This window comes from Colletotrichum fioriniae (assembly GCF_027942845.1).
Source record: "Colletotrichum fioriniae strain IMI 355084 chromosome Unknown scaffold_1, whole genome shotgun sequence".
NCBI lineage: Eukaryota > Fungi > Ascomycota > Sordariomycetes > Glomerellales > Glomerellaceae > Colletotrichum > Colletotrichum fioriniae.
The window spans coordinates 6,783,864-6,801,988 of NW_027076837.1; the positions used below are offsets into that span (position 1 = coordinate 6,783,864).

The window sequence follows — 18,125 nt, forward strand, 5'->3', positions numbered from 1 at the left end:
GGCAAGCTGGGCACGCGACACGTGGCGTGAGCGAGGGAGGTCTACTACTCAAGTCTCACGCAAAAGGAAAAAAGTCGAGACCAGCAAAACAACAGTTGAGGCGTTCGTCGAAGAGGGGGTGGAAGCAATTGGCGAGGACAGCCTCCTTGGCGACGGTGACAGCTGAGGAACGCGACGCAGAGCGCTCAAGGCGTTGGTTCCTCTCCCCCAGATTCAGCCCAGTGTCAGACCACAACATCTCCACCATCTGAGGATTGGTATACACGCACTACGCCTTGGGAAGAGCCGTGCTGATGGCTGGAGATCCCATCAAAAAAAATACAAGGGAACTAAATTACGGAAGCTGGATCGGGTCCCCCCGCACGGTCGGGGCGTTGAGCCGTGTTTCCGGGGCAAACGCCGCATCACGATGAGAGAGAGGAGGAGGGGGACCATCCTTCGCATCCTAGAGGTGCGCGGTGCTTGTTGTTGGACCTCTCACGCCTCTCTACGTTGAAGGAAGGGGGAAAGGCGCATCAGTGCTCAGGAGAAGGCATCTTGGCATGCCACCAGCCGAGATGAACTTCGTTGAAGATAGCTACCTTAGAGTGAGATTTCCATAGGCCGTGGCGTTCACGACGCTCGGATGCGCCGCTAAACCTGCACCAACATGTCACATTATCTTAAGAGATGTGTAGTTATTGAAAAGTCCCCTTCAACAGGCAATCCTTTCTTCCCCATTCCCCACCAGGTGGCTGACCTTTTGACACCTTCAGATCTCAGCGGGTTCAAATCTCAGATCTCGAAACTCTAAAGAACGTCCTGAGACTATTGCACGAACGGCTCTTAGCGCCCTCTGCCTACAAGATTCGTTTGCTTACCCTCGTACCCTTCGGCCCTTTTTCCCGCTGGAAATGGCTAAATAAAAGGGGTCACGGAGGCAAACCGTGGTCACAGCGCCCATTCCTTCCTGCTCATTTTCATTACGACTTACGAGCCTCTCTTTTTCCATATTACATACCACCTACTGTTGTGGTACTCCGAGTGACAGAGCTCCCTAACTTGCCAAGGCAAGGACCGCAGGAGGACACGAGCAGCAGAAGCATGAGCAGCAGCGAAAGTGCCATGCGGCTTTGGTTGCTCTGCGTATTTCCTTTCGTGTCTCCCGTCCGAAACAGGAACCTGGTTCTGTAGTTCTGCAGTCCTGCAGTCGCATTGCATGGGATCGACAAGTGGCTTCACCACATTTGAGCGGTTCCCCTTGCCATGGCTAGGCCGCTGTTGAGGATTGATTACGGTTGGTATTTGCCGGAATGAGACGACCATCTCGTTTGGGTAGCTTGCAGCGAAAAAACCGAATTAAAGTAGACACGTTGGGCTTTCAGCTTCTCCAAAAAGTCCAACCCAACACTGGGGTTTCTGCAAGGAGTGCGTCGTCATGTCATAAGCGGCGGCTTCGTGGACGTAATTTGATTCTAGTGTTGCAACTGTTTTGAATCTCATTATTCTCAGCCTCTCAGGTGTGGATTAGCCACTGGAACTGCACGACGCAGATTGGAGGATATTTCTGGGTGGCATGGGTGGGTAGATGAAGAAATCCAGAATAGATGCGCCTGTCTTCCGCTGACTGGCATGAGGAGCAGACTGACTCTACGTCAGCTGGAAGAGTCATGACTTGTGAGTCGTTCAACTTGGCAAGTTGAATTCTGAGAGCCATCTTCTCGTACATTCGAAAAAAAACTTTGGACGATCCAAATCCGGCGAGATGATGAGTCGCTATCGCGGGCCAGGGGCCAGGGAAGGCAGACAAGACCGACAGATTCCAGCTAGTAGATTTTGTACACCGTAAGGTGCCTAGCGCGTGGGTTGAGTCGGTATGTAGGCGAAATCTGAAACAAAGATTTCTTCAGTTCTTTGGCTGGCTGCAGGAGTAGGAGTCTGTAGTGGCTGTCCTTCCCGTCGAGCCGTCTGCAATTCTAGTACCGGTAGACCGCTGATGTGTCCACGCCAGACCGACCAAACAGTCTCCGAAAATGTCACGATGCGGGCGGGTCCCTGGGTAGTGTAGCGACAATTCGCGGCGTACCCTAGGTTCAAGGATTGGGCGTATGGCGACGCAATCGACTCACTCTGAGAGAATATCTCAAGAGATGACATGGGTTTCCTGGGCATGACAAGTGCGTAGTACACCGTAAAGTGCCATGGCGGGCATCTGCCGGCGCTGGTATTTGCTTTTTGGCGCCGATGAGAAGTGGTTCGCAAAGTGCTCTCGGGAAGGGGGGGTGGTACGGCGGCCACTGAGCACCGAGCACCGTCACCACCACCCACAGACACTTGAAGCTGTGCGCCGATCCTTGTCCGTCATGTTCGACATCTCGGGCCCACGATCGGCCATGGGCCGTGATATCAGGCCTATATGGGAAAGGAATGGCCTTTTGCTCTGTGCGCGTCAGAATTCGCCGTACTAGGGGAACTTCCTAACAGAGTCCTAGTTTGGCACTCTTCCCAAGAAACAGGTAGGGTTTACATGTGTAGCCAGAGACTGCGAGGAGTGTGAGGAAGTGCGAGGAATGCCTATCGAAGCTGCTTGGTGCTCGATGGGCGGAAAGAGACCCATTAATGGTGACAAGTCTCGAGCGGATTGCTGCCGACAGGCTCTTGAAACGTGCGATTGTACACCAAGGTGGACACTCCATTACAGCATGCAAGACAATTCGGCAAGCTCGTCAACAAGCAGGTACGCCCACAGGATGACATTTGATAGATGCCGACTCGAGGCAAAGTGCATGAGACGGGCGAGGAATACTCCGGAGTCTGTAGCGAGCATTGAGATGCAGACCGCCTTGGATGCTTGCAAGTTGCTGCTTCTTTGCTTGCTTGCCCTGTCCACGCTGAGCCATTCGTATTCGTCAGAACGCCAGACGTGTGGAAATGCGCTTGTATGCTGCAGTCTGCAGAAGCTCCGTGGGCCGTCCTGCGTAGGAGCTGTGAGAGGGCAATTGCAGTTTACCCACATCCCAAGAGGGTGTGATGCAGGAGCCTGATAACCCCTGGGGCCCTGGGCGGCGTGCATGGTTGGCTGGTTGACCTGGGGTTGAGTTTACCAGGTTGGCAAAGACTTTGTAATCGCCTTCGCCGTGATGCCGGATGAACTGGTCATAGTCAAGTGTTTGCGTGGTCGGTTTCGTTTGACCGCCACGGTATCCGTAGAGAGACTCGTGCAAACTATGAGTTGAATCGTGATAAGGTAGGGCAGACGACAGGCCCCGATGACAGGGAAGTCGGACGATGAGTAGAGTCAAGTGTTAGGCAGGCGGCCAAGAAAAGACAATGACGAGGGTGTCGATACTGTCAACATCCATGAGGATGGGATACGATGGGTTGGTGGAGAAGATCCACAGGCGAGAGAATTAGCCAAGGATTATCCTCATGGTGGTTTTGTTCCGAGAGAAATTTGGATCTGGTAGATTCTTTCATGTCGGGCGATACGTGGATGGAGATGCGGACGGGGTTGGACATGAGCCAAGCGCCGGTTCGCGGCATCTCGGGACAGGAGTTTGGGGGTTTGGCCGTGAGCTAACGAATGGCTGGACGTCATCTCCATCGTATCAATGGAGAAGAGACGTGTTGGTTGACCTCAGCTTGGGACTGCATATTTTGCGGGTTTGGAACGTATTTCGTCTTCTTCACGATATTGTGTGCTGTTGGTGCGTGTACGGATACTCGCAGTGTGTAGCGCGTCCCGAGAGACTGCGAGAAGAGGAGTATCATGCCAAACTGCATGCGCATGGCTGATGGCGCAAGGTAAGTAAGCAGTGGTCGACGCATTCAGCGAAAGGCGCAGGCTGGGATGGGTTGATCCTCGTGGGTGAGATGCTTCTTACACGTGCGTCTTGAAGAAAGCAGGCGTGGGATACCGGTGTACCTATCTGCACTCTGCAAGACGGGCGCTTTCTAGTTGGGCAGCCCCCGAGGTTGCTTTGCAGGTGCTTGGTGCATTGAACAGGACCTCCATCCTGGGAAGCGTCGTGGGCTAGCGCTGGGCCGCTCACATTTCAGATTTGTCCCCTCATTGGAGCAGGTCCCCAAGACTTTCTGGAGACAATGGATATCATGGGGGGGCTCTCGGGTTGCTGACTGGCCGGAACCTACCTACTAGAAGTCCCCCGAGAAAGAGAGAGAGAGAGAGAGAGAGAGAGAAGAAGAAGAAAGGATTGCGGCAGGGATAGTTAGTGTACGAATATTCCGTAGAGCTGAGGGCCGACAGAGGAGGCAGAGCTGAGAAAGATTTGCCAAGGTACTACGCAGTAAGTGCGCGAGTGCTTAACGAGAGGTACTCGTCCGGAGGTACACTATGCTGGGCCTCTGGCGGCAGCAGCGAAAAAGCAAGTGAGGGGAAGAGCGATTTACCTTAGAATATTCCGTGATGGTACTGGAGCTGAAGAGGAGATCGCCGAGTAAAGAGGAGTAGAGAGTGGATGCTGGCGGAGGAGGAGCACGTTGCGGAGCCTGCAGTGCTGCTTCAGTACGTAGTGTTTGTACGGAGCATGGATACTGAGTGTGCTAGGTGCGGATATTGTATTGCATAGCAAAAGGTGGATTGCGGACTGTCATGATGGTGGAGCTGAATTCACCAAAAGGAATGGAAGTTCAAGGAAGTTCATGGGAGGGCATGAAAAAGGGTCAAAAAGGGTCTGATGGGCAGAATCAGAGTGGCAGCAGCTGTGGACGATAGTGGGTGAATGTGGGCGCTGGCAATGGATTACCTATGGGACATCATACACAGTACTCCATACACGGGACTTCATCCACAATTCGCAAAAAGGAAGTCGTCTGTCTCCCTCGTCTCCCCAGCGCCTGCTCCGATGGTAACCTCCAGGTTAGGTACGGATACTGTTGGACAAATACCTTGCTCTACCTGTGATCACTGCCCCGAGAAATAGTTGATCGACAAGCAGATGCCCGCGAGGGTATTAGTGATTCAGGGGAAAGAAGCCCAGGGCCCTGACTGTCATTGCCTGTTCCGAGGGTTAGCGGATACATGCTTAGGTAGCGAATGGATGTCTACGTTGCTAGGCTCATGCCTGGAACGCTAGTTCAGGGACCACAAGGGTGGCTTTGCACACTCTTTCCACGCTTCACCATCTCTGGTCTACCTTCTCTCGCAAGTCTGTCTTCTGTAGCCACCGTTGAGAGTATACTAGGTGATGGCTTAGAGTATACTGCCGACTATGCAAGGGGCAAAACACGAGGTGATATTCTTCAAGAGCTTGGCCTCATTAGACCGAAAATGAGAAGAAAGGCGGTTGAAGGAGGGGATGGGGGCCAAGAACGTCGCATTGGAGGCTAAGGCCAAAGACAGCACCACTAGATGGTTCTGTCACCGAGTCCAGACCAAGTCAGACTTTGAACAACGGGGGGGCAAGACTTGATACCTCTCCGTACCTTACTTACCTTATGCTGCTAGGTACTCTCTTCTTTGCCGGACTCACACGAGCAGCTGAAAGTCTGAAAGGACAAGCGGCGTGCGCGCGCAGCGCGAGACACGGCAGCGGCAATCGAGAGACATTCCTCGATGGGGACTTGAGGAGGGTCTTAGTGCATATGTCATTGCTTCTTCCCGCCCTCTGAGATCTCGGTTCCAGGAAAAAGAAAGCGAGACAAAAAGTCGGTATGAAACACGTCAGTTATCCGTCAGCCCGGTTCAACAGCTTTTGAGGAATGGAGGGGACGGATACACCAGTCTCGCCAGCTTCGCTTCTTTGAGGTTGACCAGAGACAATTTCAGCATGAGGTCCATCCCATAGCAGTGTAGGTATGCGTAGATATGTTGGATAGGATCGTTGGGTCAGGCATCTGGCTACGTACCTTACCTCAAGGTTGTCCGGTCGTGGACGGGTGATGGCAGGTAGTGTACTCCGTAGATTGGATATCCCACACCAGCCTTACGGCAATACTTGGTACCGTACGCTGGGTACCATAAACAAAGGCACGGTGCTAGGTATGCACTATGGCAATATATGTTTTCAATATCCATCACCTGTTAAGGTAAGGTAAGGTAAGGTAAGGTAGTGGTATAAGAAGATACTTCCATCCGTACAGTCACAACTGGAGCTCTAAAAGCGTCCTGCTCCGGTTCACAGCAGAACAGGCGTCCCATTGGGCCCAGTGTTCGTTGTGGTCTTGCGGCTTGCACTTCCCTGTACACAGCTGCATTACGACCTCTCAGTGTCCCAGGAGTGCCAGGCTTGCCAGGGCCCTCCCACGCTTGTACGCCTCCTCCAGTGACCATCCCGCAGAAGCATTCTAAGGTATCCCGTCCCCCTCCCCTGTCCTTCGCGCCTTCTCAGGTTTGGCTGCCCTTTTCTGCCACCCCAGGCCCGCTGTTCCCCCCTCCCCGTACGCACTTGCACCCGCCCGCAACTGGCGTAAGGTAGGTCACCTCAGAGTATTCCTTCCCAATTGACTGTCCGCCCGTCTACCGCCTCCCCCGTGTCGGTCTCCACTCCTTCCTTTTCCCACACCACACCACCTGGCACCCGCACTTGCACACCACACACTACAAGTACACACCACAGGCAGTGGCTATACACCACCTCCTTCCTCCTTGAACGGGTAGCGCCAACACACTGCAGCAGCGAATGAAGGCGCCCAAATGTTGGTGCTTGCCCTCTTTCTCTCTCGCGTCGAGCCCGATCACCATATTAGCTTCCCATTCTGTCCCAAACCGTGCCATGGCTGTTGTTGTTCGTTGTCCCGTTGCGCTGACTTTCACTTGACTTTTTTGCCTGAGCCCACACTGTCTTTCACTCATCTTCACACACGCACACACACAAAAGTACGGAGTAAGGTACGGAGTACCTGCCATATCTTTGCATTTAGAAATACCTACACACCTCCGTAAAAACGGGAAACCGAACGACGCGGCCAGAAGAAGAATTAGAAAATCCCGTCCGCGCGTGGCTTCTTGGTACCTGACCAAACCAAACCAGACCTGACCTGACAAGACTTGACCTGCTGCGCCTGATTATTTGTTCCCATCTTGTTTGCCTTTATTCTCCTCCATCTGTCCATCCAACGACTCGACTCTCGTTTCGTCGTTTGTTGCCTTGTCGCCGGGAAATCCTCCTTTTTTGTTTTCCTTTTCCTTTCTTTTTCTTGGAGGCTCTGCGTCTGTTCTTCTGTCACCACCGAAAAAACGAAGAGGGGGAAAAGGTTTATGCCGAGCGAGCAGACAAGAGGAAAAGAAGAAGAAGAAAAAAATACACCATCGCCCTCTCTCGTTCGTTGTTGTTATTTTTGCCCGACACGACCAACCTACTACCTAAACCTGGGCAAGATCAAATCCGAGCCTGGTTCTGGCACCAATCTTGACCTGGCTGACGCCTCTTCTCACTCGTCAACTTTCACTTCCGCTCTTTCGACACCCAAAGCCAAACCCTCCAAGATCCACTCCTTTGGCGGCTTCCTCTTCTCGTTGTTGATTCATCCGTCGACTTTTGGTCCGCTTGTCTGCCATACCCTTGACCTCACGTCGCGGCTCCTGTTCTTAACTTTCATCACAACCACGCCTACCTACCTACCGCCATCAACATCACCTTGGCCTCGCGCTACGCGACGCTTTCACCCTTCTCCGATCTGGGTTCGATCCTTTACCTCCGGCTTCCCTGCCTGACCTGCCCCTTTTGCTCCGCTGCTTAGGCGCTTTAGCTGTCGCTGGTCGAGAAGCAGTCGCATTTTTCCCTGGTTCGTGCGTTCACCGCCTTCTGTTCCCCCCTCCTCTTCTCCAGTCTTGGATGGAGACCTCGACAGGATCCCATAGCTAAACGAGCCCGATTCCCTCCAGGTCGTCGCCTGAGACTTTTCCATCAGAACCTCCCGGATCCTGGCACCCCTGCCCTGTCCACCCACCGCATCGCACCGAAGTTCAACTTGTACCACAAAGTACCCCCCCAGTCCCGACCGACCACTCAACGACCCAAAGGACCCCGAGACCCTCTCGCGATTAAAAAGCCCGGGCCAGCCCCCCCGTGCGAGAGCAGCGAGACGTTGCGAAAAAATATCCTCGCCGGCCAGACATATCGCCAAATCGCCAATCCGGCTGGTCACCAGCAAGTGACATGTCATGGACAGCTCCTCGACGCCGCTCGCCGACTACTTTTGGATCGCCGGCGTAGAGTCCGTCTCCTATCAGGACTCTACCCCGCAGCCCCCCTCCAACAACGTCGAGTCCACCATCGCCGAGGACAGCGAGTATGAGGAAAGCGATAACGAGTTCAACGCCACCCCGAGCAAGCGCGTTGCACGTCATTCCAGCGTCGGTCGCCATTCCAGGCAGAACTCGGGTGGTGGTGGTGGTGGTGGCCGCGCCCCCAGTCGCTTTTCCATTCAGACTGTCGAAGAAGTAGATGGGAACACGCGAAGCAACCGGAGCAGCGCTACCATTCGACCCTCCCAGGCGAGCCAGATCAATGGCTCCGGTAGCGGTGCCGGCCTCAATGTCTTCAATGGCCTCCCCCCTGGCCTCAATGGCGAGGGTCCTTTTATCGAAGGCTTCGACTTTGACAAGGCCTTGCTCAAGTTCGCTTCCGAACGAGAAAACTTCCTCGAAGACTTGTCCTTCAGTGCCGGTGCCAAAACACAAGCCCGCCCTCCCATGGTCAACCCCAGAGCTGAGCGCATCAAGGCCGATGAGGGCGACGCGAGCGGCCGGAGAAGTCCTCTACGCAGCATCGAGCGGAGCATCAAGGGCAGCATCCGCCGCAAGATGAGTTTCAGAGACATGAACAGCATGCGCAAGCAACCCACCACTCCTCGAGCGAGTACGCCAGGAGCCGGTACGATCCCCCGCCAAGGTCCACCCTCCTCTGTAGCGCAATCCTCAAGTCCTTTCCGGTCAACTAACACACTAGCTCCAGCTTCAATTAGGACTGCCAAGCGACTCAGCAACTACAACTCGGTCATTCCTCCCCCGGAGCCCCTGAACACAGATCCAGACATGCATCCTCTCAAGAGACGATTCGAGCCTGTCTTATTGGACAGGTACCCAGCCAAAGACGCGACAGACGAGATCGCCCGTCGTGGGAGGTTCCCAGACTACGTTCCCATGTTTGCCTTCCCGAACGATATCCAGATCGTGTCTTCCGATGACAGGCCACGTTCAACCTGGCACGGTTTCACAATGACTTCGGACGATAACTCCAAGATATATGGTATTACCATCATCATTTGGGTTGCCCTGACATCCGAGGTTGCAGACGAGGTGGAGAAGAGATGTGAGCAGTGGCGGCAGAGCCACATGTCCAACGAGGAGCGGGAGTTGGCGGCCAGTCTGGGAGTGCGACTCGCGGCTGAGCGTGCGCACCTCTCCCAACTGCTTGCGAAGCTCCCTACGATTCCCTCGGGGTCTTCCGCTCGTGACACTCTAGACGACCAGATTAGCGCTGTTGAGGAGAAGATCAGTCTCATGACAGAAATGCTGAGGCCACTTCGGCACGGTGCCGCGTCCAAGATCGACGGCTTGACGGCTGGCGAGAGTGGACTGTGGGCCCCCAGAGCCTACGGCATCTTGGGAAGAGACGCCACGAGAATGTCGTTCTGGAAGGAATGGCTGCGAGCCATTGTTGTGCCTATGACCGACAGCGCAGTCCTCCGAGTGCCACCCAGCTCCCCCAAGGTTGGTCGTTGGCAGCCTCTTGAGCGTTACGTCGTCAATCTGTGCACCGAGGCATTTAGTCCGCTGGCTTCCAAGACGCAGGTTGAACTAGGCGTGCGAGAGTTGCGACTATATTGTCGAAAGGAAGCCATCAACGAGATTCCAGGGGCTCGGACCATTGACATCTACGCTCTATTCAGGTGTTTGTCCATGGAGAACATTGTTGCTTTGTTCGAGTATGCAATGTCGGAGTCTCGCATTATCTTCCTCTCCTCCCACACTGGTATGCTTCACCTGGCATGCCACGCACTGGCCAATTTGTTGTATCCCCTTAAGTGGGCGAGCATCTTTATTCCTGTGCTCCCAGCGCGTCTGATTTCGGCACTGGAGGCACCTTGCCCTTACATCGTCGGCATCGAGCGGCGGTATGAGAAGATTGAGCTTCCTGAGGACGACTACGTGCTGGTCGATTTGGACCTTGATACGATCGACGCCACTAACCAGCCCGTTCGACTTCCGCGACAGCATCGTCGCAAGCTCATTTCTTTACTTCACGTGGCCGCGCCGCATCACATTCGATATGGAGTGACTACTGGACCCCCACCATATGCAATGGAGTCGTACCCGTATGACGCCTTTTCAGTCGAGAACGATACTCTGTACAACGCCAGTGTCGCCTCGAGCTCCTTGGGCAAGTGGGTTACACAGAACTCTTCGTCTTTCGGAGAGCCAGCCCCACCGAACTCGGTGCGACCACCAATCTTCAATGCTTTCTTGCATTCGAAGGCTGGCGATCACAGCAAGGACCGGCCGACTACCAGCAAGTCCGGTAAAACCAGCCCACAGTCTTCCATCTCACCAGTCTCAATGAACTTCCCCCCTATGCCGACTACGCCTGTGTCACGCAGCGATTCCGGTTTTGCACAGACTCTGAGAGAAAAGAAGTCGGGCCACTTTGATGAGAAGTCTCGCCGCAGCTCGTCCTTTGGCATGGACAAGCACCCGCCTCTTCACCGGCCAAGCTTGCCCTTCCTCAACGGACACAATCCAAGCATGTCGGTATCCGCAATCTCGGTCGATTCGCAGTCTTCATACAATGGGTACACGCCTGGATATGCCCCTTCCACGTATGCCCAGTCTACCCTGGCGGCATCAACCATCATGCCCAACATGCTGATTCAACCCGTACGGAACACCGACACAATGGTGTGGGTCGAGGGCCATTGCTTTAACTGGATGGCCCATGACTTGTCCTCGACATGTTCCGTCTGCGACGACAAGTCAGAAGGAGACGGCATTTACGAGTGTTCTCACTGCAATGCCCGTTCCCACAACCGCTGCCTGGGACAGGTCTCCGTGGTGTGCAGCGAAGCATTCCACCCTGACCGAGTCCGAGCTGCTTTCGTTCGATGCCTCGCTAGCCTCTTGTACACGTACAGAAAGCATCTGGGCCGTCCTACTCGTGAGCAAAAGAACAATGGCCAACTCTACAATTTCGACATGAACAGCTTCATTAAGAGTCTTCCGTACGATCAACAAGAGTATGCCACAATGTTGAGAGAAACTCAAGGTAAGATAAGGGCTCCTCGGCTTGACGTTCCTTGGCAATGCTAACAAATCATCAGCTTTCAACGAGTTCATTCATGAGCGTGAGACACACTCGGCGACGCACGCGTCGATCCGTCTCTTTGACGAGATCATCATGGCCAAGAAGGCTCGCGGACGGCCTGGGCTCTCCACGGGGTTCTCTCGTCTGTCAACCATCCGTATGTCGCACGGCGCGTCAAGCAACGCTTCAGGGTTCGCTGCGCCATCAAAGCTCAAGATTCCGACGTATCTGGGCGATACTTCGGACCACATGTGGCGGACGGCTTCGGTGCCTGCTCCCAGTGCCAAGTTCCCGGGCGAGTACCGAACCGTCGTCACCCGGATTCCTACCAAGTTGGACCCCAGTCTGATGAGAGAGCCCCGAGCGATCCAGGGTGTCCCTCGGGCCGAGCAACGGGCACACGGTTTCATCAGGAAGCAAGTACCCAGCATGGTTGGCAGTCCACCAAACTGAATGAATATCGACGATGACGTTTGCCGGCGATTTGTCGGTCATGATTCGACGAACATTCCGACTTCTGCCTCTCTGCACTGTACGATAGGGAGAATGTATGTTTAATAAACGGCAGGGGGCAGAATTGTATAAAATCATTTCGAGCATAAGGGGGAGTCTGGGGTAAAAAGAGGGCTAGGGGGTTCCTCATCAAGAAGTCGTTCTTCATTTCTTTTTTGCGAGTCTTTCAATTTCCAGCTGCGAGCCAGAACTTGGATTCTATTGCCATTTCCGGATAACTGCATTGCTGTCGAGCAAGAAATGCAAACTAGCAAGCAAAAGAAGCAGGTAGAGAGGGGGGACACACAGAGTGAGAGAGAGTATTGGCGGGTGGCATGGGGCTGTTCGCAGTCGCGACACAACTGCCCCTTTTTGGTCGGTCTTTTTATTGCGCAAACACTAGAGTAAGAAGACAAGGAGAAACGACGAATATACTAGGCCCCAAGGTCTTGATAGTTCTTCAACTTGATCTGTATCGTGACTTTGACTCGAAATGGATGATGAAGGGTTACGTCACCGGCCCAGCCAAGTGAATATCGGAACACGGAACTTTTTGTCACAGCATTCTGGTCACAAGCCTTCTCTGCGCCATAGTTCACTAAACGTGGTGGATATGGATTTCTATTCAAACGGGAAAAAACAGACCATGCCGATTCTTCTGGTGTAGTAAGTCCACTCGGTTACAACCTCTCTTCCTTTCCGCCCCCTATCCCCGGCGCATCCGTGTAGACATACCATGATTCCGGCAACTTTCCTTCCAAGGGGGATTCTCATCCTGACTAGCCACGTCCGGCTGTCCGTAATGCTGCATCCCAACGATGCCGCGTGACTCCCTTCTTCTGACCTCACCTCCACTGTAAATCACTTAGGCAAACTCATCCTCGGGCTCCTCAATCGCATTCTTCACCCGCACAAGCATCGTCGTCTTCCACTTGTCGAGCTTGCTAACCTGATCGTACTGGAACAGCTTATCCGTAAACTCCTCCTGGTTGCCGCCCTCGACGGCGGCGAGCAGGTCGTTGAGCAGCATGGCCTCACGCTGGTTGGCGAACCCGGGGTCCATGTCGGCGTACTTTTCGACGGCGCGGCGGGCGGCCACCATGTCGCCCGTCGCGAGGTGGCAGATGCCGGCGCGGAGGAAGTAGTCCTTGACGCTGTACTTCATTAGGTTGTTGTTGATGGAGACGGCGGCCACCTTTTCGTAGTTTTCGATAGCCTTGTAGTAGTCGCCCTCGATGGAGGCCACGTCTGCTACCTTGAGCCAGAGCTTGTTGGCGAGACTGGGTTTTTAGAGTAATGTTAGCTAAGTCGTTTTCTTGCCAGAACTGACACAGATTCCACCTACGCAGCAGCGTTGTCGCCCTCATACCACCCCGCCGCAGCCTCGTAGCTCTCGAGAGCGCGCTTCGAGTCGCCGAGCTCCGTCTCGAACAGCTCGCCGAGCGCCTCCTTGTGGCCCGCCGCGCGGCGGAAGTTGCCCTTGGTGCAGTACTGCGTGACGGCGACCTCGAGACATCGTACAGCGGCCTCGGGGTCGTCCTTGCGGTAGGCCTTGAAGGCGTCGACGAGGGTGTTTGCGGCGTCGTCGGGCTCCTTGAGGTTGGAGGTCTGTACTTGGGCCGCTTTCTCAAAGGCCTGGCCTGCTTCACGGTCTGTAGGGATTGGCGAACATTTGGCCACTGGTTAGCCTTTTGCTTGTTTCATGGGAAACGTCAAAGGAAGATGGTATTCGTGGAAGAGGATGGGGAATGACTGACTGAGCTTCTGCATCTTAAAGGCGTTGGCTGCCTGCATGTACAGGTCCGCGGCGTTTTGGTACTTGTCCTCCCGACCGCCGAAGAAGCTGAAGCCACCGCCGGCGCTCGAGAGCGTCTTGTCTGCCTACACGATCACGAAACGTCAGCGATCGTGTATCGCCATACCGATAACGACCAGCATGAATGTGCATCGCGGGGTCGCTTGGGCGGTGTCTCTCTTCCCCGCCGTCTGCACCATGAACAGTGTAGCCCCACGGTTGAAAGAAAATTCCAACATCAACGCACCTTTTGCAGCAGAGCACGAGGGTCCTGAGCCATGGTTTCGGAATTAAGCAAGCACTAGGCTACGATTATGGGGTGTGTTGGATATGTGTCTCTCGATCGATAGGTGTCGGGTCTCGATGGCTTGCAGTGTGCCGCCGTATACGTGCGTTCGTCGGGTTGGTTATCGCAGACCTCTCTTTATAGTAGGTGTCTCGAGAGGACAGTTCGCGGGTTGTAGGAAGAGAAAGGAAGGGTGTGCGTCGCTTGGTTCGTTGTTCAGGATGTGAGAGGTGGCAGTGGTGGTGGTTGCTGGCTGGCATCAGCGCTTCGAAACTGTAGCAGCGCGACACACCCCCAACCCGCCCACTTCGGCTGGCCCTGCGTTTTGGGCTGGCTTCTTCGGGGGTTCGGTGGCACCAGTAGCCAGCCCAGCCAGCTATGACGCGCGGGGTGAGTCGCTGTGGCTTAGCGGAAACCAAGGTGAGGGTGGCTTACGTTTGCTTGCGAATCCCCATGTCAGTGTTGCTGTTGCAGGCTCCTATGGTGGGGTTCTGTTGGAGTCGTGTCCAAACACTCTCATTCGTCGAGACTTTGACTTGCCTTTCCCCTGGTCCCTTGGCTGCTGGAGAAGAAACACCAGGATTCAAGCTCTAGGTTCTAAAGTAGGTCGTTTTCTAGGTCAACCAAATTTGGCAACACCAAGCCTACAATCACGACTTCTAAACTCTCTAAACAAGTCACATCCACAGCCCTAGGCCATTGAACGACGGTCATGGCCACGATTCGTCCACTCTGCAGGCGCTGCAGCGCGCTCCTCCCCCAAACCCGCACATTCACATCCTCCTCCGTTTGCCTCTCAACTCCGAAATCAGCATCGACAATCCTCTCGAAACCCACATGGTCTGTCGCCTCTCTCCTCCCATCCTCCTCAAAGAGCGGCGCTGCGAGGGAGTCAACAGAGGAACCAATCTCCCGCGCAAAGCTCCATCACCTCCTTCGCCTGTCCGCCCTCCCGCTCCCCGAATCTGAGGCGGAGGAGACCGCGATGTTGCGCACACTGCACTCTCAACTACATTTCGTGCGCGATGTTCAGAGCGTAGATACCACTGGCGTTGAACCACTTCGTTCGTTACGCGACGAAACAACAGAGGGCGTGGCTGAAGCAACTATTGGCTTGCAAGAGCTACAGAATGCCCTGGGCAAGGAAATCAGCTTTGGTCACAAGAAACGGCCAAAGAGATTGCGCGGGGAAAAGGTTGAAACCAAAGGAGTTGAGGACTGGAATCCTCTAGAGACCGCGTCGAGGACGGCTGGAAAATACTTTGTCGTTCAGAGCAGCAAAAAAGAGGAAGCATGATACCCATCAAGTAGGATACCCGGTGAGACATTCCATTGATAAACATATTCGTTTTCCCATTGATCGTATCTCGTCGTGTTACAAATGTGTGTGCCCGTTTTCCCAGTGTCATAGCTAATAATGTTGCAATAGTCCATCCATCCATAATCCACGTCGTTTACCACGTCCAATAACAATGGCTCATGTCTAACCATATTTCTACCGATCACCGCAGCTAAGATGCTCTCCGTAGCCTAATCCTGGATCTTCATCTTGCTCATTTTCGAATCGAGCTTGGCGTCGTTCTTGTGCTGCACCTCCTCCTGAATGTGCTCAGCCTCCTTGTCCATGTCGACGTAAGTTGGCTTCTGGCTCTTGTCACGGCCGTATTTCTCATCCATGAGGCTGAGGACTTGCTCGTCCTTTTCGATCTGCGCGTAGTCGAGATCCTCCCAGCCGATGTTCTTGAGGATGGTACCAATCATGTATTGGTATCTCAGGTGGCCGCTAACCATGCTACTCACGTCGTAGTTCTCTACGCCTTCGGCGCCCTGGATTGGTTGCAAGCCAGCAACGCCGAATTGGAGGTTGGACGTACGATATAGGAAGCCCAGGATATAATCGTTCTCCGAATAGACGTTGACAAGTCTGCCCGCAACGACGCTCTTCAAAGCAAGCCAAACTCGGCTTTCGGATGGCGCCGGGGTGCCAATCATGACCACGGACTCAATGAGGCCGAATTGGCGGCGTTCGGCAAGGACCATCAAGCAGGTGTAGATGGCTCGGGCAGCCAAGCTGTAGCCAATCAAGCTTACAGGTCGATCGCCCTGCACTTTGCGACTGATGGCTTCCGCTAGGATCATGCCGACCTTCTCGGCTCGGACCATTCCGACACTCCAAGGATTGTCAATGACCTTGCTGACCTTGAGAAGGCCGATGGGCCACATGGCTGACATGAGGCTGGCAAAGACTTATGAATGATTAGCAAGGGGGTTTTACATCATGTGGCGAGAAACTTACTGGTCCGCGTAATGATTTCCTTCTTGGCAACACTCCAGGCGGTACTCTTGATGACAGTCTCGAGCGAGTTACCCATATTCATCAGGTTGGCAACTTCCCATCGCACAGCGTACACCTCACCTTGGTGGCCGATGCAACGCCAGGGGTTGACCACGTCTTCCTTCTGAGTAAGCCAACCACTGAGGGCAAGGACAACTCGAAGGCGACGGTCCTTAGACGGGATCTCTTTGGCGTCGCGATACTCATCTCGCATCTCGCCATGCAAAGGTAGAAACGCAAAGTCGGCAACATCTCTGGCGTACTGGTCCATCATCTTGGATGTCTGGCGAGCACCATAAATGCCGAACAAGCTGCCAACGACAACGCCACTCTGGGCCAGAGTACCGAGCAATCCAGCTGCCGCCGTGGAACCAAGTCCAACACCGCCCATAACGGTGCCAATGCCAGCAGCGACCAGGGGAGCCGCAAGACCTCCAGTGACACCAATGATGGCAGCACCGGCGGCGCCAGCAAGTCCAACCTTCCAGCGTCTGGTTGACTTGTTCTCTGCAGACTTGTCCTCCACTATCTCATCGGCATTGACCTCCTGCACAGTCTTGCCGAGACCTCTGGCAACCCGAACCTCATCCTCTTGAAAGAAGCGGAGAGTTAGGTGAAGCGATGACGCCAACTTGAGCATGAAGACGCGAGAGAAGGCTGTGTACTGTTCCAATGACAGGAGAAGCAGGAGGATTGTGTGAAGCAACAACTTCCGGCGCTCGATGGGTAGGGCGGTCAGTGGTGTGGCACTTGGAGGGAATCGTCTTGTGAGCCAGAGATCGGTCTCGGGTTGACGGGTAGCCGGCGAGCCTGTTCAAGTCAGCATATAAGCTAGGGATTATGGGGTCAGCAGCTTTCAACGTACCTCCTGTCTTGACGCTGAGGGCGCCGCCTCTACTACCACGGCCGCGCGGGGCAGTGCCTCGACCTCCCTGAGGCGCACCACGATCACCGCGACCGCCGCGGGCTCCACGAACAGCACCACGACCTCCTCGACTGGCTTGGGCGGCTGAAGCCTCGGGATCCTTGACCGAAATGTCCTTGGCGCGCGTCAGGACATTGCCCTGCCACTTCCTGAAGACGACAAGACACTCCTTCTTGAGCTCCTGGAGCTGAGGCGTCATAGCCTCTTTCTCTTCCTTCTCGACTATCTCATGGGCTTTATTGTACGTCAAGCTACCCTTCTGCTGGTTCGAAGTCGAAGCAGGGCCGGTATTCTCCTTGTTGGCGCCGCCCTGAGATTGAGATTGAGGGGCGGCAGGCGTGCCGCTCACTTTATTTTTTAGCAGCGAGAGGGATAGCCATGAGTGCTGGGGGTCCTCGGTCGTAGCGGGAGTGATGGGAGGAGAGTGAAAGATGTTGCTTATCTGGTCTTGCATACTGTCCAAGATGTTGCTGACCAAATTGATGAGCTCGTTCTTCTCCTCGAGAGTGAGAACGCCCGTAAGATCGGTCTGGGTACGACGGCGCTGGCCGTGAGGGCGTCTCGAGCCGGCCATGGTATCGGGGTCGTCTGGGTCTCGTTCCCAGTTGCCGTCTTCTTCCTCTTCAAAGGAGCAAATAGAAGATGCGTCCAAGTCCTCCTCGTCAGAGTAGGCGTAGTTGTATTGGTCCTCGTCGTTCTCCGAGGGTAAAGTGTTGATGTTGTGATCAGGATTGGAAGTCGGATCAGGTGCTGCAGCAGGGTGAGAGCTGGCAGGAGGGGTTTCTGTGTTTGTACTCCTTGGGTGGTTGTGAGGTGGTACGTCCGTCGCTGCCTCCTGCACGACCGCATCCTGCCCCACGGCAGGTGCTGCCGGGGAAGGCGAAGAGCCAGGCGCGGTTTCCATACTGGGCAATATTGCGAGGGACCAACTGCCACCCTGGAATTAGGCGAATGCGGGAAAGGGACACGGTGAATACAAGGTGAAAAGCTACAAAGAAATCATGGGATATGATTAGACACCAAGCCAACGGACGGTGAATATGTCGGTC

The 18,125-nt window shown here is 54.4% G+C and overlaps 3 protein-coding genes across 3 annotated transcripts; 1 reads left to right on the forward strand and 2 right to left on the reverse strand.

Annotated features, from left to right (window-relative positions):
• Nucleotides 1-8,104: 8,104 nt before the first annotated feature.
• N0V96_001761 (uncharacterized protein) lies at nt 8,105-11,696 on the forward strand (the record flags this gene model as incomplete). The annotated part of the gene is made up of 3 exons (XM_053192984.2): nt 8,105-8,816; nt 8,898-11,204; nt 11,260-11,696. 3 exons carry the CDS (start codon nt 8,105-8,107, stop codon nt 11,694-11,696), a joined length of 3,456 nt encoding a protein of 1,151 aa, XP_053049515.2.
• A 904-nt stretch (nt 11,697-12,600) lies between these two features.
• On the reverse strand, nt 12,601-13,810 carry SEC17 (vesicular-fusion protein S17; the record flags this gene model as incomplete). The annotated part of the gene is made up of 4 exons (XM_053192985.1): nt 12,601-13,015; nt 13,081-13,387; nt 13,493-13,616; nt 13,778-13,810. 4 exons carry the CDS (start codon nt 13,808-13,810, stop codon nt 12,601-12,603), a joined length of 879 nt encoding a protein of 292 aa, XP_053049516.1.
• Nucleotides 13,811-15,346: 1,536 nt separating this feature from the next.
• On the reverse strand, nt 15,347-17,980 carry N0V96_001763 (uncharacterized protein; the record flags this gene model as incomplete). The annotated part of the gene is made up of 3 exons (XM_053192986.2): nt 15,347-16,062; nt 16,113-16,961; nt 17,017-17,980. The coding sequence occupies 3 exons, from the start codon at nt 17,978-17,980 to the stop codon at nt 15,347-15,349; spliced, it is 2,529 nt and encodes an 842-aa protein (XP_053049517.2).
• Nucleotides 17,981-18,125: the final 145 nt, after the last annotated feature.